The 19,488-nt window shown below is 37.2% G+C and overlaps 3 protein-coding genes across 5 annotated transcripts; all 3 read left to right on the top strand.

Annotated features, from left to right (window-relative positions):
- Nucleotides 1–1,078: 1,078 nt before the first annotated feature.
- NMNAT (nicotinate/nicotinamide mononucleotide adenyltransferase) lies at nucleotides 1,079–3,118 on the top strand. The gene is made up of 10 exons (XM_048112986.2): nucleotides 1,079–1,115; nucleotides 1,224–1,296; nucleotides 1,406–1,479; nucleotides 1,700–1,785; nucleotides 2,137–2,220; nucleotides 2,311–2,395; nucleotides 2,476–2,555; nucleotides 2,627–2,728; nucleotides 2,801–2,859; nucleotides 2,949–3,118. Exons 1-10 carry the CDS (start codon nucleotides 1,097–1,099, stop codon nucleotides 3,052–3,054), a joined length of 768 nt encoding a protein of 255 aa, XP_047968943.2. The 5' UTR covers nucleotides 1,079–1,096; the 3' UTR covers nucleotides 3,055–3,118.
- Nucleotides 3,119–3,298: 180 nt separating this feature from the next.
- LOC125199358 (putative 3-hydroxyisobutyrate dehydrogenase-like 3, mitochondrial) lies at nucleotides 3,299–4,347 on the top strand. Its single transcript, XM_089068794.1, has one exon. It carries the CDS (start codon nucleotides 3,316–3,318, stop codon nucleotides 4,222–4,224), a length of 909 nt encoding a protein of 302 aa, XP_088924920.1. The 5' UTR covers nucleotides 3,299–3,315; the 3' UTR covers nucleotides 4,225–4,347.
- A 6,568-nt stretch (nucleotides 4,348–10,915) lies between these two features.
- LOC125213527 (uncharacterized) lies at nucleotides 10,916–19,318 on the top strand. Of its 3 annotated transcripts, none has more exons than XM_048114123.2 (13): nucleotides 10,917–13,512; nucleotides 14,062–14,189; nucleotides 14,352–14,451; nucleotides 14,531–14,663; nucleotides 14,751–14,814; nucleotides 15,070–15,784; nucleotides 16,005–16,334; nucleotides 16,780–17,481; nucleotides 17,558–17,630; nucleotides 17,710–17,795; nucleotides 17,945–18,064; nucleotides 18,507–18,572; nucleotides 18,860–19,318. In XM_048114123.2, exons 1-13 carry the CDS (start codon nucleotides 11,257–11,259, stop codon nucleotides 18,902–18,904), a joined length of 4,818 nt encoding a protein of 1,605 aa, XP_047970080.2. In that variant the 5' UTR covers nucleotides 10,917–11,256; the 3' UTR covers nucleotides 18,905–19,318. The 3 variants fall into 3 exon arrangements, with proteins under 3 accessions (XP_088924726.1, XP_047970080.2, XP_047970079.2); XM_048114122.2 differs by having other exon boundaries at nucleotides 18,857–19,318; XM_089068600.1 differs by lacking the exon at nucleotides 18,507–18,572 and having other exon boundaries at nucleotides 10,916–13,512.
- The last annotated feature ends 170 nt before the right edge of the window (nucleotides 19,319–19,488 follow it).

Genomic DNA, 19,488 nt, shown 5'->3' with positions numbered 1-19,488 from the left:
ACTGAACTCTCACACTACTAAAATCTCATGTCTAAAATAAAACCTCACTATAAAAATGTAAACTTCCAAATTTCTTGAACTTAAACTCTAACCTAGCATAAAAATTTTAACTCTAACATTTTAAAATCGAGTAAATCAATCATAAGTTAATCATTTTGTCAATACATCACAAAACTTTATTTGAATTGAAAAGGAAAATTTAGAAGAATTGAACTTACTCCATAATAAATTTTCATGGATTATATATGTGGGAGTACTAACATATCCTACGAGTAATTTTTTGTCGACCTCAATTAATATGATTTACTTTAACTTTAAAGGACTTCCAATTTAATCCTGTTTTAGTGAATAGAAATCGGGTATTTTACTTAGAAACCGGGTAATGTCAATTGACACAGTAAGCACAAGTTTCAAAAAAGCAATTATACATCACTTTTTAAACAATATTTTATAATATTATAATTGTCATCTTCTTCTTCCAGACGAAGCGGCCATTTTTTCTTCTGTAAACTTTGATTTGTAGATCCAGTTCAGCCCTTTTAATCATCATTTTTTTGTTGATTTAGTCTTCAATAGTACTATTTTGGTGAGGGTCGAAGCTTAGTTTTAACAGTTTAAAAAAAAATTAGAATGGAAAAATAGATAAAAATATTTTTTGGGGAAGGGCTTAAGCCCTCCCCTCCCTCTTACTGTGTCCGCCCGTAGTATGGGGAGTACTTTTTTTTCCGCCCCACAATGGTTGAGTTTATATTCTCTTTTCGACTGGAGTAATTGCGTTCACTATTTTTTAATTTGTTATCTTTATTCTACTATCTCTTAGTTAATTTTCTACTACTCCATAAAAAATTTTATTTTATTCTTTTTCCAATAATCCTACCTCATGGCCCATTAGTTCCGGGTTGATTTGATTTGACCAATTATAGCCCACCGGATTCTATACGCTCCAACAACAACAACTCGAATTCAATTCAAAAGAAATTCCTAAGCAGTGAGTTGTAAAGACTCTGTTTTTTAGAAATTAGCTGCGTTCAGATTGCATATAAACTGTTTGTGTTTTTGCGCAAGAGGAATTCCTTACGCTTCAAGAATTTATTGAATGGAAGCTTCAAACCCAGGTAAATTTTGCTGCTTATTCAATCAGCTCACGTTCTGTACTTCTTGTCGATCACTTAAAAATTTGATCTTTGCTCGAAAATAATGATGAATTTTACCTGGTTTTATAGATATACCACTACCACTGGATAAATTATCCCTCAAATCTATCGAGAAAGATAGTTTATCAAGGTCTGATGCCAAGTAAGTCTACATACGTTTAGTCATCATATCCGATTACTGTGGCCTTTGTTTGAGGTAGAGAGTTCAAATTGTGACACTGAATGAGGAATTTTTGGCTTTCTCTCAATAGGGGGAAGATTTTTGTAGTTTTGGTTTCAACTGGAAGTTTCAATCCTCCTACAAACATGCACTTGCGTTGCTTTGGTGAGAAATTTTTGATTTTTTTAAATCTTTTCTAACTGTGTGTGTGTGTGGAGATATGATTGATGATTGAATTTAGGTTGTGTATAATTGTTTACAAAATGGTGTTGTTAGATATGTGGAATGCAAGATACATGAATGTAATGTTGAAATTAGTTGTCCATCTACGTTGAATTTTCTTTTTCAATGTGTTTGATGTGTTGACTACTGCCTTGATTCCCAGAGTTGGCTAGAGATGCTGTAAATTCTCAAGGGTTTTGTGTTGTTGGAGGTTACATGTCACCTGTAAACGATTCGTACAAGAAGAAGGTACTTCGGATATTATGATCATGCTGTGCTATATATTGTCCTTAGCCAGAGTTATGTATGATATATGCTATGTGAGTTGGTTTGAAACAATAAATGTGGGATTGATTTTCTCGAAAGTTGTGTTTCCGTTCTTTTGAGAGGCTTGAATTATGGTTAAGGAGAGACGATATCGATCCTTAGCAAACTGTTTTATCACTCTGGCGGAACATTATTTTCCAATTTCAAGTCTTTGTTGAGTTATGGTACATGTCTTGCGTTTAGTATTTTCTGCAGTCTGCATGGTGTAGAAGCTTTTTTTCATAGGAGGTGTTACTCTTCCTTTTTTGAACATTTTTGCACCTTCTTTCTCAGGGTCTTATCCTTGCAGAGCATCGTATTGCTATGTGCAATCTTGCTTGTAGAAGTTCTGATTTTGTTATGGTGGATCCATGGGAGGTCAGCTTCTTTCTCTGCGAATTCCATAAGTTCATAAGCTAGCTAACATCTTTCAACGAGGCCACTCACGCACGTCGGATTGATGAACAGGCAAGTCAGAGCTCGTACCAACGCACATTGACAATTCTGTCTAGAGTTAGGTCTTCATTATTGGACAGTGGAATTGTATCCAGCGGTAAGGTTTATCACTCACTTCTAAATATACTGCCATTTTTGGTTAGTAAAAAGCTTACAAGTTCTCTCTTTTCTTCGTAGAGTCACTTAAAGTCATGCTCGTATGTGGTTCTGATCTCTTAGAATCATTCGCCATTCCCGGATTCTGGATCCGCGAGCAGGTAAATTCAACTTTTTTTAGGGAAAAAAAAGTATTAACGTCTAATTCTTACTAGTACAAATATTTTCATAGGTCAAGAGTATCTGTAGGGACTTCGGATTGGTCTGTATAAGGAGAGGGGGTCAAGATGTCGAGAATATTATATCCAAGGATGATATTTTGGATGAATACAAGGTAACTCCTTTTCTCAATTGCAACTACATATTTGAGTTGCATTTGTTGAACGCCGGCTCTCTGTTTTTGCAGAATAATATCATGGTCGTGGATGAAGTGGTGCCAAATGGGATCAGTTCGACTGGATTGAGGTAAGAACGATGTTGAATGCCACTCTATAGATGTTCTAGGCTGAATCTGAGGAAATTGATGTTGAGAAATTTTCGATTCTTCGTTGCAGAGATTGCATTTCGAGAGGATTATCAGTCAAGTATTTGACAGGAGATGAAGTTATCGAGTATATCAAACACAACGGGTTATACGTTGGAAAAAACGATGATGATTGAAATCTGATTCATTTATAACAGCATTGGTTTCTTATGCTGGAAATAAATTGCTTGGTTGAAACTATATCTACTTAGCCTTCATCTCTTCGCTTGAATCGTTTGAGTTTGTTAGAAATATGTCAATGTTTGTATAATAAAAACGCCATTTTAAATACGTCAGTTTACAAAGAAACGTCATTTTGAATACGTCTAATATAAGTTTACAAAGAAACGTGATTGAAAACCGCCCCTTTTTCTACTGGAGATATTTTTAGCGCTGAAATGAGCGGTCAATACCCTGCCCCGATAAACCCGACCCGTACCCGAATAGGATGGATCGGCATTGGCGTAATGGGCGGCGCCATGGCGTCTCGCCTCATCTCCGCCGGCTACTCCGTCACAATCTACGCCCGCACCCCCTCCAAAGCAGCCTCCCTCCTCTCCCTCGGCGCGAAGCTCACCGATTCCCCAATTGACCTCGCCGCCGCCTCCGACGTCATCTTCACCATGATCGGCCACCCCTCCGACGTCAAATCCCTAGTTCTCGACACTCTCCTCCCCTCCCTCCCCCCCGGCGCCGTCCTCGTCGACCACACCAGCAGCGATCCCGCCCTAGCACGCCAGATCCACAATTCCGCCCTCGAAAACCGCTGCCACTCCGTCGACGCGCCGGTCTCCGGCGCCGCCCTCGGCGCCGCCCTCGGAAAATTGGCTATTTTCGCCGCCGGGGATAGGGAAATTGTGGATTGGCTGAGGCCGCTGTTTGATTTGATGGGGAAGGTGAATTACATGGGGGAAGCGGGGAAGGGGCAGAGCTGTAAAATCGCGAATCAGATCGTGGTAGGGGGGAATTTGATCGGGCTGAGCGAGGGTTTGGTGTTTGCGGAGAGGGCGGGGGTGGATAAGGAGGCGTTTGTGGAGGCGGTGAGGGGCGGGGCGGCGGGGTCGATGGCGATGGAGCTGTTTGGGAAGAGGATGATTGAGAGGGATTTTAGGGCGGGGGGATTTGCGGAGTATATGGTGAAGGATTTGGGGATGGGGATGGGGATGGAGGGGGAGGGGGCGGTGGTGGTGCCGGGAGCGGCGCTGGCGAAGCAGCTGTTTTCGGGGATGGTGGCGAACGGGGACGGGAAGATGGGGACGCAGGGGGTCGTGACGGTGATCGAGAGGATCAACGGCATCGGAGGTTAAGGTTAGTGATTGGTGATCAATGGCATTGTGTGTCGTTTGAATCAATGGAGATTGAACGTGAATTGGTGTTGAATGTTGATGGTGATCTTGCTTTGAATTTGATGGTTGCACATTTTAGTTCAATCTTGATTGCTGCAGTTAGTCTCATTTAACTACGTAATTTACCTTAATTACCGTATAATCTAGGGGAGGACTTTAAGAAGAGGGGATAGAAAGGGCAACACTTTAATGATCGAACATCCGCCTGAGATATGTCGGATATCTGATTTAGCAAACAAACGTACTTGACCACAGCTGTTTTGAGTCGGATTGGTCATAACTAGGGGTGGGTATTCGGTCGGTTAACCGACCTCAAAATTTCATAAAAAAACTAACCGGAATCGGCCCGATCTTCGGTTTGGTTAATTAATTAACCGACTCGGTTAGAATTGGTCGGTTATTGATTATAACCGAACTAACCGAATTGGTCTATATATGCATGTGTATTGCCAAAAGGGCTACATTTAGGTACATTCGGTGCAACCTTCCGCATTAAATTATGAGTAATGTATATTTTAGTATGAACTAATAAAAAGATTAGTAAATCCTACTTAGACGCTAATGAACTATAACCGACTTGAATTAGAATTGAATGAATATAAGAATTTGACAACATACTATCCAATAATAAGTCAAAACCCCCCAGCTGTAAAGTGAGTTCTTGTTTCGGAAATTTAGTAGGGAGGCAAGCAATAGGCTAAGCTAACCATTAGCTTAAAGTATTATCATGTTTTTGTTACTATACCATATATGAATGAAGAGAAAAGGGCAGTACCTTGTGATACTACATAGAATCTATGTAAAATTGTTTATTGTTTTAACTTTTAACTTTTCATCTACTTTTATTAATTATTATTATACTCCTATTTACAAGTAATACATAAATTGTTTAGACACTTTAAAAGACTTAAACTTTACATGATCTATCTATAATATAAAAAAATTTCTCCAATAATAAGTGAAGGGTTATTCTATATTTAGCATAGTAATGCTTAAGCACTTTATTGACTTTGAGATATAAATTTATAAGTATAATACTATAATTGATAGTGACACAAATTAAAATGGACTTTTCTTACAGTGCAATACGAGACTTTGACAAAATTTAAATATAAATTACAATTTCTTCCATTGTGACAAAGTTTGAAAGTAAATTATAATTTCTTCTAGTATTAAATAAACATAAAATTGAAAATAAAATTGAATATAATTCGGTTATAACCGACTTAGAGCAAGAATGTATAACCGGTACCGAACTGATAACCGTAAATGTCGGTTATCGATTAACCGATAACCGACCGGTTCCGGTTCGGTTCTCGATTAACCGATTAACTAAAAACCATTTACCCATCCCTAGTCATAACTGAACAATCAGAGTTGTAGACATAATATTAATAGAACATTGTTTTATTATATTGAACAAACATGATTAACGACGAAGACACGAACCTTCGAGAGTCCTATGCTAAAACTGATTACGCCGACTATGATCAGCACTCGTCACTCCATCCGCTCAACCTGAGATGAGGGATGTGGTGTGCTATATTCTACTTGAATTTTTACGGGGAATTATCAGGTTTTTCCTTTGAGGTGTAAAGATGAGCTCCGGAGCCTTTTGATCACATCATTTTGGTTAAATATTGGACGCTTCCTCTTTACCTAGTACTTCTCATTTTGGTGTAAACTCTTGCATGTTTTCTTGGGCACAAAAGCAGAGCTCCTGCTGATATTTTAGGTCAGAGGAAATCTTCGTATTTGTGTTAGGAAGCTTGTTTCACTTTCATGTGTGCAGTCCACTATTTGGCTATTTTGCTGAAATTCTTGAAGCATTTGGAGGATAAGAATCTGACAACATTGTGGAGAGTTAATAGATGGAGTTCTTGGCCAGCAATCTCCAAGAAAACATTTTGGAGAGTTAATTAATGGTGTTCTTGGCCTCCAAGCACCACTCAATTTCTTCTTGTCTGATGATGCAATCGCTTTCTAGTTATTGATGTAGTTATGTAAATGTAATGAAATGATAACTCCTTAAATGCTACCTACAACCAAATTATGGCCATGAGTTCTTATACCATCAAGCTAGAGGATTGTTGTCATTCAATTTAATGGTGTCTCAGTTGAAACATAAGTGAGCGTTTATTTAAGGTATCACTAAGAGCAAATAAAAGAGAATAGTTAACCGAAAAGACAAAGCAAATTAAGAGCATCCCCAACGGGTGCCTTGGGAAAGAGCATGGCCGTGCCATCAGTGCAGCAACCGCACCTGCTCACGGTTGCGCTTGTACCGTCAGCACAAATGTGCTCTTAGCTAAGAGCTCTGCTCGCCGGGTGGGCTGGACATGTGTGGGCCACGTTGCGAGCTATGTGTGGGCGATGATGCACGCGATTGAGCATCATTCCATTAAAATATTTTTTTTAAATCATAAAAAATAAAAAAAATCTGAAAAAAAACCCGCTTCCCAAAAATATACTCCCTCCGTCCCATATAATTTTACCCAGTATTCCATTTTGGACCGTCTCACATAATTTTACTCATTTCACTTTTACCATTTTTGGTAGTGGACCCCATATTCCACTAACTCATTCCTACTCACATTTTATTATAAAACTAATACTTCTACTTTATAAGTAGGACCCACATCCCACCAACTATTTCAACTCACTTTCTATTATATTTCTTAAAACACATGCCGAGTCAAAGTGTGTAAAATTATTTGGGACGGAGGGAGTAGTTTTTTTTATGACTTCTTTTAAAAAAAAATTAATTTTTTTAATCCCTAATCCATCCAAATCATCTATAAATATCTTCATTCATCACTCATTTTTCACATCAAACTATCTCTCACCCATTTTTATATCAAATCATCTCCAAGATCTAGCCAAGCACCTTTTGGCAAAAATTCGGCCACGAGTAATAAGTTTTTTCAATTTTAGGATTTTAATTATGCAATTTTAAATTTTTAGGATTTTAATTATTTACTTTTTTTATATTTTAGGAATTTGTTAGTAGTATTTTGAGTTTTTTTAATGCATTTTAATATTGAAAATGTTTTTAGTAATTAAACTGAATAATAGAATAGTAGTACCCATGAATAGTGCAAAAACATATCTTGGCTAAACCCTAAGAGTACGATTGGCGGGGGCGATCCCCGTCCTGTGCTCGTCTCCCCTGCCGGCGTGCTCCCTCGGGTCACGCCGCACGGGCTAACGAACCCCGGCGCGAAATACGCCAAGAAAAAAAAAGAGCACAATTGAAGGTGTGTTGTGCCTTAGCTAAGAACACAGAATAAAAAATGATTAAAAGTGGAATTGTGCCCACTGCCCACAACTGTGCTCTTTTGATATTATTTTTCTTAGAGCACGGTTGGAGTAAATTTGTAAAGTATATTTGTGGTGTTCGGTTCTCGTTTTTGGAATGAGTCTCTGTGCCCTTTGTTGTTTTTGGAGTTTTTTCTCTTCTTTAAGAATAAATGTAATGTGTTGGTTTTTATGCAAAATAAAAGCTCAAACCATTTCCATGTGATGAGCAAATTTTACAACCAAAGCAAACTATAAACTAATATGGTGAAACTAAAAAACTAAATTTATATAATACAAGCAACAAGCTGCCTCGAAACATATAAATACACACAACACACCTCCAAGCGATTTGACACCCAAAAACCATGTACTAGTATTATATTTACTCCTATTAACTATTGAAAAAATTTCAAAGAACTAAAACTAATTGTTTTATTTATCTACTTTGTCACAAGGCAGATAAAACGAATTATGAGTGTTGTTTATAGGGTGCAACGTGTTGAAATATTTGTTAATTTATTCCTCGGACTCGTATTTTCACACAGACAACATTGCTTCACTGATTCCCTCAAACACTTTTTGTGGATTAAATCTATTTAAAACCAAATAATTGGCATTAGCAAGAATTTTGTATTCTTCCGACAGTTGCATGTCTTGATTCATGTACGTGTCACTGACTTCACACATAACTAGGAAAGTAATGCGATGCATCTAAATTCTAAATCATTTTTTATTATATTCAAAAGTAATTTTGTTTTATGGTTTCTAAGTTCAATGAACACGTGGACATATCACGAAGCTAGAGGGTGTTGTTACAATTTAAAGGTTTCAATTACTACAAGTTAAAAGTTAAAACATATCAATGAGCATTATCATCTTCCGTTCTAGTGTATAAAGTTCATATTTTTATGAAATTATCTCTAAAAGTCAGTGAAATTTATACAAGTATGACCTGTTTAGACCCACGTTAAATTTAACTAGTAAGAATATGTAGATTATCTCATTATAAAAAAAATGGTAGTCGACTTTTCTTAACGATTTGACATACATAATACATGTTCGAGTTACACTGATTATTTCTTCTAATTATTTAGAGCACTCCCAATGGGTCGGCGTTAAATCCGGCGAAAAATCGCCGATTATCGCCGGATTATCGCCGGACGTTGGAGTGAATTCGGCGATAATTCGGCGATAAAACTCCTTTATTATCGCCAACTCCCTTATTATCGCCGATTTATCGCCAAATCATCGCCGCCCACTGTGGGCGCGATTCGGCGATAAATCGGCGATAATTTTTTTTTTTTTTTTTAAATCTTTGTTTTTTAAATCTTTGTTTTTATGGTTTTTATTTTGTAGTTTTTTTTAAATCTTTGTTTTTTAAATCTTTGTTTTTTATGATTTTTATTTGTAGTTTTTTTTAAATCTTTGTTTTTTTAAATCTTTGTTTTTTATGGTTTTTATTTGTAGTTTTTTTTTTCTCGTTGTATTATATTTTCCAATGATTAATACAACGATGAATTGTTCATTATAAATCTATTTATTAAACACATTTGTAGGGAAAATTAAACAATATTAAAAATGATGATGTAAAAATGAAATGTTGAGTTAGGGAGAAATAAGGGAGAAACCATTGAAGCAGTTGGCTAAAAGTTGGCTAAAAACTGGGGATAAATTTTGGTGCTAATGTGGCGCTGATGTGGCAGGAGTTAGGAAGAAATAAGGGAGTTTTTAGGGAGAGCATTGAGAGTGCTCTAATCCATATAGTATTGTACGTAGTAGTATGTACTATGGAGTAGTTATCTATGAATTAATAGTCCATTAGTTTTATCATGAAATTACTAGTATCTCTTTTCAGTATTTAATTGTACGATGACTTGTTTTGTAGCACATTGTCGATAACCTTATTGAATTATTAGATATACTAATGAATAATAGTGTACTATTGATACTTGAGGTCCCCTTTTGCGAAAAAAAGAAACAAAAGACTTAATGACATTTTGTCAACACGAACATAATTAAAAGTGCTTTGAATCAATATCACCACAAGAATATAGCTTATTAAATTGTTACTTTAACAATAATGTAAAGTGACATTCAAAGGATTTGGTACATGCTATTATATCGATAGATCACTCGTAATTGTTTGTCCAATTGATAATAATACGAACAATAGTCGACTATATAGGTAACCTATAGCAGGTGACAACGCCCACACTCGATACCCTATTAAATTTACACCTATCATTTTGCATTTGTAAATTAAATCTAGTATAGTTCACATTATAAAATTGAGGCGTCACAATATTCTAACATTCGAAATTTCTAATAGTAAAAGGGAATGTCATTCATATATATTCCACATGCGATTAAAAAAATATCATAGGCAATTTGTAATATAGTGGTCTTTAGTTTAGACTTTAGACTATTTTAAGTGTGACTAAAACTCACGTGAGCTCATCACGTGCGCAAAAGTTACCAACATATTAGTTATTAAAAAAGTGATTAAATATATGTTTACTATGGTGATTTTATAGCTCCCACTAAAGACCTGCTATTTAAGCTGAAATAATCCAGATCGTTGAAATGTGTATTTTTATCAAATTGTATTTATTTATCTTCTATATAAAACTGGCCACTAAATATAGGGTTGGCCTTGCTATATAAAACCATGAAATTTAACACTATATTTATTACTTTATCCCATAATAAATATCATAAACTTTTCAATTAATGTCATTATCACTCTTAAATAAAATTGAGCAAAATCATTAATACGTTTATCCCATAATTAATATCATAAACATCCCAATCAATATCAATATCACCCTAAATTAATTCGCCCACATATACGTACCTAAATTTCTTCTATATTAAATTATATTTATTCACTAAAACTAATCTCATTTACATATGAAACGAATTTTAATTAACATTAATAAAATGAGAGAAAGAAAGAGGAGAAAAATAGATAAAATAAAAGAGTAAATAGAAAAATTGACTATAAAGTTTCTATAAAATTATTTTTAGTAGATTCAGAAAATGTTTTATTTCTCATATAGTATTATTTTGGGATAAGATCTGTTAATTTTAGTCATACTACAAAATCTTGGACGTGACATATAAAATTGCTACTCGTTTAAATGGAAATATATCATAGTTATGCTTTAGTTACGGGAATTATTATAATAGTGAATTTTTACATAATTAGTCATACATCAAATAAAAATACAATCTGACATTTGATTTAAATGAATCGAATAATTGTTGGGTACGCTTTGGCATGAGTAATTTCTCTCCAGTTCCGCCCCTGCAGTTCCATGCAGTCGTAACTAAACTGCTAAACGCAAAAGCAGGAGGGAAAATATGAGCTAATTCTCTAATAAAAGAAACCGGCTAATTTGCTTTTCCTGCATGATGACAGAGCAAACCACAGCAGCGAATTACGCTACTACGATATCGCGACGTAGAATAGTGAGATATCGATGCAATCTAGGTGAATTATTACTGGTACTGGCTACGAACGCCATCGCGATTACTGCTGTTACGTAGTGCATTTAATTATTGACCGATTATGTGAGTCAGGTCTAATGGTGAGTTAATCACTTGTCTTTTTGCTTTCCCATGGTGCAAGTTTGCGTCTTTTTGGGTTTTGGGACTAGGGTTTTTGTGTTTCTTGCTTAGGAGTGGAGAATTATGGAGGTGTCGGTGGGCGGTGGTGGTGATGAGGGGTTGAAGTGTGTGAAAGTTAGTGCGGGAGGTATGTGGAGGTGTAATCTGTTGGCTATGCGAGGGGAGGTTTTGTGTGAGAAGCACTGTGTTTCTGCTCATAGGAGATTGAGGGGTGGTGAAGAGGGTGGAGGGGATTCTGGTGGTGGGAATTCTAATGTTGATTTTGGTGGTCAGAAGCGGAATTCTGATGTTTTGCCTGTTGATGGAAGTGAGATTTTGGTGGTTTTTGGAGAAAATGGTGTGAGGAAGAGAGGGAGACCGAAAAGCTTGGAGAATGAGGAGGTCAAGGAGGTTGTAGAAGGCAATGGTAAGGGTTCGAAGAATAGGAAGAAAGTTGGTGTACAGAGTGAAGATCAGGCAATGCGGGAGGATCTGCGAAGTGGTGGTGAGGTTCTTGGTATGAATAGTGGGGATGATGAGGAAATAGGTGTTTTGGCCGATAATGAAAGTGGTATCAAGATGGATTTTGGAGAAGATGGAGTAAGTGGCGGGAGGAAGAAAGGGAGAGCAAAATGCTTGAAGAAAGAGGGGGTAACGAAGGTCGTGGAAGGCAGTGGTGGTAGATTTAGGAGTGGGAAGATGGGAAGGCCGAAGGGTTCAAAGAATAGGAAGAAAATTAGTGTGGAGAATGAAGCTGAGGCAATGCAGGGGGACCCACAAGGAGGTGGGGAGAGTCCTAGTATGAATAATGGGGATGTATTTTCGAGCAAGGGAATCAAGATGGTTTCTGGAGAAAATGGAGTAAGTGGTGCGAAGAAGAAAATGGGAAGGCCGAAGGGCTCGAAGAACAGGAAAAAAATTGGTGTAAAGAATGAAGCTGAAGCTGAAGCTGGTGGGGAGATTCTTAGTATCGATAATGGGGATGGTGCTGTTAGTGGAGCAGGAAAAGTGGTTGATGTATTTTCGAGCAAGGGAATCAAGATTGGTTTTGGAGAAAATGGAGTAAGTGGTGCGAAGAAGAAAATGGGAAGGCCGAAGGGCTCGAAGAACAAGAAAAAAAATGGTGTAAAGAATGAAGCTGAGGCATTGCGGGTGGATCCGTTAGGTGGTGGGGAGATTCTTAGTATCGATAATGGGGATGGTGCTGTTAGTGGAGCAGGAAAAGTGGTTGATGTATTTTCGAGCAAGGAAATCAAGATGGTTTTTGGAGAAAATGGAGTAAGTGGTGTGAAGAAGAAAATGGGAAGGCCGAAGGGTTCAAAAAATAAGAAGAAAATTGGTGTGAAGAATGAAGCTGAGGCAATGCGGGTGGATCCTCGAGGTGGTGGGGAGGATCTTAGTATGAATAATGGGGATGGCGCTGTTAGTGGAGCAAGCCAAGTGGTTTCTACTGCTGATGTGTTTTCGAGCAAGGAAATCAAGATGGTTTTTGGAGAAATTGGAGTAAGTGGCGTGAGGAAGAGAGGGAGATCAAAAAGCTTGAAGAATGAGGAGGTAGAGAAGGTCGTAGAAGGCAATGGTGGATTTGGGAGTGAGAAGAGGGGAAGGCCAAAGAGTTCAAAGAATGGGAAGAAAATTTGCGTGAAGAATAATGCTGAGGATGGTGATGTTGATGGAACAGGACAAGTAGATTTGAATGAAAATCTAACTATGAACATGTATGAGGAAATGTGTCAGAAGTTTATTGGTTTGAGAATTGGAGGGTGTATATCTGGGGACAACGAAGAGAGGCAGCTAGAGGTCCTGAAGAACACAAATGAAGTTGCTTTGGTTAATGATAATCACGAGACATTGGTACACTTCAGTGAAGGTGATAATGCATCTCATGGCAACACTGGCACGGATGATGCCCCTGTGCTAAAGGTTCGACGAATGGGAAGGCCAAAAGGGTCTAAGAATAAGAAGAAAGCAGTCAACCAGACTAAAAAGATTGTTCATATCAGAGGTCATGTTTCTTGTCGCAATCCTTCCATTAGTGCTGCTCTGATGCAGAAAGTTCACAGGAAAGGAAGGCCAAAGGGTTTGAAGAATAAAAAAAAATCAATCTTGATTGAAAAGAGTGATGACATTGGCGAGGATGTTTCTTGTGTTAAGTCGGGGCTTATTCCTGCTCCCTCACCGATACAACGTCATATGGAAAAACCAAAGTGTTCAAAGAATAAAAAGAAAAAAACATTAGCAAGACCACAGAACAAGGAACCATGCAATCTTGCAAGCATGGGAAAGAAAAAACCTGATCATATTGCAAGAAGGAGCAAGTCATCAGCTTTGGGGATGCCGGTGAGTTTTTTCATCTATTCTAGCATATCTAATTATTATGAGAGGTTTAGTTGTCAACTTGCTGAGTAACTGACGTAATTTCACTAATCCAAGTTAAGGAGCAATTACCAACTTTTCTCATAACCTTTTTGACCACAATAAAAGATTAATTTGAAACGCTGACATATGTTGTGACTGCCCTTAGGTACTCCCAACATTTTTGGCAAGAATTCTGATTTTACAAATATTCCAACTTAACAGAAAGTATTAATTAGTTTTTCTGAATAGGGTCTGTGAAAATAATTTACCATAATTTACCATGATGTCGTCATAGAAGCTTTTGACGACACCGTTGTTATTTTGCAATTAAATTGTATGGCTCTGTAGGCTAATGCTACATATCCTGCAGAGTACCATAACGACCCTGGTAAAAGTTCGTCTGCAGACTGCTTCTAATAAGCAATAACATGCTGTGTTGGATGTGTGATTTCGATTATTGGAAATAATATAGGCTTATTTATTTTCTACCTTAGTTTTTTGTCAAAAATACTTGGTGACATTTTGTTGCAGGATGACCCTGAAAGAAGGGAACAACTTAGGTTTATGTGCCACCAGTGCTTGGAGAGTAGCAGAGTTGGGCTCATCATCTGCTCAAAGTGCACTAAGAAGAGCTACTGCTACAAGTGCATTGCAAAGTGGTAAATAAAGCTGCTACACTTACTTCAAAAACATTAACTGCAACTGCACTTATCTCCAGTTTATTCCTCAAGCCGTGACATGTGTTTACCAATAATATCGTGAATCATTGGTTTGTTCAGCACGAATTATTTCCTAAGATGCTAAATCTCATAAAACTATAGGTATCCTGAAAGAACAAAAAAAGAAGTTGAGAAATTATGCCCTTATTGCTGTGGGAACTGTAATTGCAAAGCTTGCCTTCAAGAAAATGTTCTTATCAAGGTATACATCCCAAGTTTGTTGCATTCTTGTAGTCCAACCTATATCATAAATTTACACATTTGACATTATATGCTTTCAGTGCTCCCCAAAAGAAGCTGATAAGAATATTAGATTACAAAGATCTATGTACCTGCTACTCAACATTCTGCCCCTACTTAGGAGTATACAACTGGAGCAGAAGGAAGAGCTCATTGTTGAAACCAGCACACGTGGTACTCAGCATTAAGAAAAACAATTTCCTTTGTTTTTTAAATTTTTTGTTTAACGGTTGATAAGTCATTTTTCTTCTGTTATTTAAGGTGTGCCGGTGAATGAAGAAGATGTGCCAATAGCAGTTTTTGAAGAAGATGACCGGGTATACTGGTATGTTTGGTTGTTGTGTATTTTGCCTGGAAACTTACATTCTTGGTTTGATATTTGTCTGCCTAGTAGCTATGCTTTCATGAGTCCAAAACTAACTTTTTCACATCAACACCTTTAGTGGGATTTGTATTTTTCTTGTTTTTATGCTAGCTATATATTGGATGTTTTACAAAATACTGGAGGATGTTTCTCCAATTTAATTTTTAATTCTGTTGTCACCAAACATTAACAACTGTGGTGCTACTTGCTAAACAGTGACAATTGCAAGTTATCCATCGTCAATTTTCACAGAAGCTGCCCTAATCTGGCTTGTTCCTATGATATCTGTCTTGATTGCTGCTCTGAACTCAGAAGAGGTCTTCAACCAGGGGAAGATGCTGCGAAATCTACTGGCAGTTCCAAAACAAGTTTAGATAGGAGAATTTTTGTGGATGATAAAAACGTGGAGGCTGCTTCAGCAAATGGTCCTGACTTGCACTCTGGTTTCCCTAAATGGGAATCTAAGAATGGCAGGAGCATACCATGTCCTCCGAAAGAGCTTGGTGGTTGTGGAACTGAGGATTTAGTACTGAAACGCATTTTTGATGCTGATTGGGTGGAGAAATTAATTGCTAGTGCTGAGAAATTTTCTTCTAATTACCAATTACCAAGTATAGAGTTTTCCCAGAAATGTTCGTTGTGCTTTTCACAAGATGTTAATGACTTTCCTGAAGTAAGACAGGCATCATTGAGGGAGAATAGTCAAGATAACTTTCTATACTGCCCTAGTGCTATCAATCTCCATTGTGATTTCGAACATTTTCAAATGCACTGGAGGAAAGGCGAACCTGTCATTGTTAGAAACACGCTCTCAAGAGCTTCTGGTCTTAGTTGGGAGCCTAAGGTTATGCTGCGGGCTTTCAGAAGTGCAAGCAAAAAATTGAATCAAGACACCTCTGTGAAGGCTATTGATTGCTTGGATTGGTGTGAGGTATTTGGTTGCCTTATTGGTTGATATTCTGACTCGTAGAGTTAGTTTCTTTATCACGTGAAATTTCCTTATCACCATGTTCCCAATGTTGCCATATCTGTTCATTCTGTATGTTATGCAGGGCATTTTTAGAAAATAATTATTTATAACACGTTTAAAGGAGTTTTGTCATTTGAGATTAGACTAGAGCTACATTATTCACCAGTTTTCTTAATTACAGGTTGAAATCAAAATTCGCCAGTTTTTCAAAGGTTACTTAGAAGGGCGTCGACATCAAAATGGGTGGCCTGAGATGTTGAAATTAAAGGATTGGCCACCTTCAAATACTTTTGAAGAATGTTTACCTAGACATGGCTCTGAGTTTATGGCCATGCTTCCCTTCAGTGATTACGCCCATCCTAGATCAGGTCTATTAAATCTTGCAACAAAACTTCCTGATGGTGCCTTAAAGCCAGACTTGGGACCAAAAAGCTATATTGCCTATGGATATCCGGAAGAACTCGGAAAAGGCGATTCGGTTGCCAAACTGCACTGTGATGTTTCTGATGCGGTATGCTTACACAAAAATCCCGTCTCCTATTCAATATATTGCATTAAGTGGCTGATAAATCTTTGACTGTTATTCTCAACATTTTGATGATTGTAACTTAAACTAAACAATCATGTGCACGGTGCACCTCCTGTTTCGGAAAGTCATTCTTTGTTATCTTGTCAAATTATACAAGTTAGATAATAGAGACTCAGCCACAGCTCTCAATGATCGAACTCCTAGCTTGTGTCTTTTTGTTGCCATTCTCAGCCTTGTTTGGAATAACCACACATATTGTTTATTACTTATGCTTGCCAGTCAGGTCGATTCAAGTTTTAGGACTTGGTTCTCGTTCTTTTTTACTTCTTCACGCTAGGTTATTTTATACTCCGATCCATGGTTCCTTTTCCGAATATATGCCAGAAAAAAATTACTGCTCTTGTTCTAATATGAGGATCTGAATCAGGTGAATATATTGACTCACGCAACTGAGGTGAGGCACACCTCATGGGAAAGAAGAAAGATTGATGAAATAAGGAGGGGATCTAAATTCGAAGATTTAGACAAGTTTAGTGAACAGGCCTGCACAGAAAGAACTGGAACTATATTACCTGAATCGCTTCAGAATGGCAGAAATCCGGAGGATCATACATGCAATGGGAACTCTTTGCCGCTGGAAAATCAAATTGATAAAAAAGCAACAGTTCAGATTAGTGACCTTCATGAGGACACATCGATAGAATTCAGTTTTGAGCCCTTTCCTTCATATGATCATCTGGATACTGGAAACAGAAGTACCAACCATGACATAGACAGAACCTCCAAAGTGGCGGCAGAAAGTTTTGACAGTACTTTTGACCGTATTGCAGATAGTTGCAATGATCTGGATCCGTCCAATTGCTCGGAGATCACAGTCGGTGGGTGTAATGAGGCTACTAATACAGATATTGTAGCTGATAATTTAACCCTGGATAATGATACCTCAGTTCAAACGAGAATAGAATCTGACACTCGCGACAGTCATCTTAAAAGTGGCAAAGCCTCCACAGATGTTGCACACGGTGCTGCAGTTTGGGACATCTTTCGTCGGCAGGATGTGCCCATGTTAACTGAATACTTGCTGAAGCATCAAAAAGAATTTTTCCATAACGACAATTCTGTTAATTTTGTGAGTGCTTACCCTGTTATTCCTAATATTTGACCAAAAATCCTCGGTTTTAACTTGGGTTTTACTTTTGATATAGGTTGTGCATCCAATCCATGACCAGATCTTTTATTTGGATGAGAAGCATAAAAGACAACTGAAGGAGGAGTTCAGTAAGATTTCCGTGCATTTCTCCTTAATTCATTCTACAAGCCATAAACTTGTATGTAACTCATACTGCCTTTTCACTAGGTATTGAACCATGGACATTTGAGCAACATCTCGGTGAGGCCGTGTTCATTCCTGCGGGTTGCCCCCATCAAGTGAGAAACAGACAGGTAGATGTTGTATTATGTTTTAAATAATTTATATTTTCAATTTTTTATCTGAAATTGATCAAGAATTAATTAGTTCTACTGATGTTCCTTTTATTATGTTTCATTGTTTTATGCATCTTTTGAATGTTCTGCTCTCTTTTTTTCATCAGTCCTGCACGAAACTTGCTCTAGACTTCGTATCTCCAGAGAATGTTCATGAATGCATCCGACTGACACAGGAATTCCGGTTGCTTCCTCAGCGTCATAAATATAAGCAAGATATATTAGAGGTACGTGCTACTTCATTTGATCTGCATTACTTGAAATCCTGTATTGTAACAAAGATCTCAAAACTTGTTATTCCATAGTAATGTCAGCTTTGTTATCCCCCATTTTGTGAACTAATTTTTTCAATAGGTTTCCTATGTTCCTGTGCAATGAGTAATCCTATCCAATATTTACACGTGGGTGAAATAGTAGCAATTTTCTAGCATTCAAATTGTCAGTTTGAGATTCACCAGCGGCATTGGCTTTGCTTTGTTACATGTGGTCAATTTGGCAGTCCAGTTTGAGGAAAAATATATTTGACTTTGTTTACTATTAGAGGGGAGTTTCAGTCAAGTTGAAAGTACTTAAGTTAATGATACAACTTGACATTTTATGATTAAATTTTAAGAACCAGATTTCTTTAAGGGTTATATGCTGTATCAATAAGCTTTTATGTGTTTACAGGCTAAGAAGCTGGCTGTATATGCTGCAGATGCTGCCATTAAAGATGTTGCAAATTTAATGTCAAAGGTTAAATATGGTTTCTTCTAGTTGTCCTTCCATTATCATCTCTCTCGTATATTTCTTGTTGCTGGACTCGTTGGTATATGCTGCGGACTTTGGTGATTTATTTGCTTAGTTTACTATCTGGATTTGATTTGCTTACGAAAAATGAACTGTTAAACTCTCAAGTCTTTACTGTTCATTCTCATGGCATCAATTTGTCAATGCTCATTTCCGTGGATATGTCTTTCTGCTCCTCCTCGCCTTCATTCTGTTTAGCTGCTAGTTGTTCATTTTCATTGTTTCTCTAGCAGACCAGAAAAAAATCGAAGCTAGCTGATGTAGAGAACTCCAGCTGAATGGTTGAACTCTTCGACATTGTAGCAGCACAGATCGTATTCAGCTATTGATGCAATCAACTGACCCTTTGAGGCGAGTTACCGTCTGTTCTATGCCAGAAGCTACCATATCTTAATGTAAAGTGGGGAGGAGTTACTAACTAATGTAGTGTGACCATTATCGTCACATTTATTTTCTTTTCGTTAGTTAGTCGTTTGAGAGTCCTATATATAATTCCCTCGAGGATCGAGAGAGTGATATATAAGGAATGTAATGTACCGTAGTAGCCACAAAAAACCTTGTTTGTTTTAGTAGGGGCTTAGATTTAGCTCCAATGTAACCATGAATGGCAAGAAAAGGACTAATGTTGGTTGTTGAATCAAATAAATGCCAATTTATTGTTGAAATAGAAACAAAAATACATAATGTAACAATGTGTGCATGATTTGTGTAGAGATGATTGTATCATGCATTTGGGAAGTTTTTCTATTACTAAATCAATAATCACAAATTCGAAATGAGGCGACATTTGTATTGAATTTTCTGTTGTATGTGTATTATGCGTGCAAGATTGAAATTTTAAATCTTTTTTCCCTTTTCTTGC

Source organism: Salvia hispanica, chromosome 3 (assembly GCF_029641045.1).
Source record: "Salvia hispanica isolate PSC_SH4W2 chromosome 3, Shi_PSC_v1, whole genome shotgun sequence".
Lineage (NCBI taxonomy): Eukaryota > Viridiplantae > Streptophyta > Magnoliopsida > Lamiales > Lamiaceae > Salvia > Salvia hispanica.
The sequence above is the reverse complement of the archived record's forward strand: the minus strand, read 5'-3'. Positions and strand labels throughout refer to the sequence as shown.

Excerpts from the sequence above, each read along its gene's own strand:
- LOC125199358 (XM_089068794.1), top strand. The coding sequence starts at position 3,316 with ATGAGCGGTCAATACCCTGCCCCGATAAACCCGACCCGTACCCGAATA.
- NMNAT (XM_048112986.2), top strand. Across the intron at positions 1,480-1,699 it reads CATGCACTTGCGTTGCTTTG|AGTTGGCTAGAGATGCTGTA; the intron begins GTGAGAAATTTT and ends CTTGATTCCCAG. Across the intron at positions 2,729-2,800 it reads ATATTTTGGATGAATACAAG|AATAATATCATGGTCGTGGA; the intron begins GTAACTCCTTTT and ends CTGTTTTTGCAG.
- LOC125213527 (XM_048114122.2), top strand. The coding sequence starts at position 11,257 with ATGGAGGTGTCGGTGGGCGGTGGTGGTGATGAGGGGTTGAAGTGTGTG. Across the intron at positions 13,513-14,061 it reads CATCAGCTTTGGGGATGCCG|GATGACCCTGAAAGAAGGGA; the intron begins GTGAGTTTTTTC and ends ATTTTGTTGCAG. Across the intron at positions 17,631-17,709 it reads ACAACTGAAGGAGGAGTTCA|GTATTGAACCATGGACATTT; the intron begins GTAAGATTTCCG and ends CCTTTTCACTAG.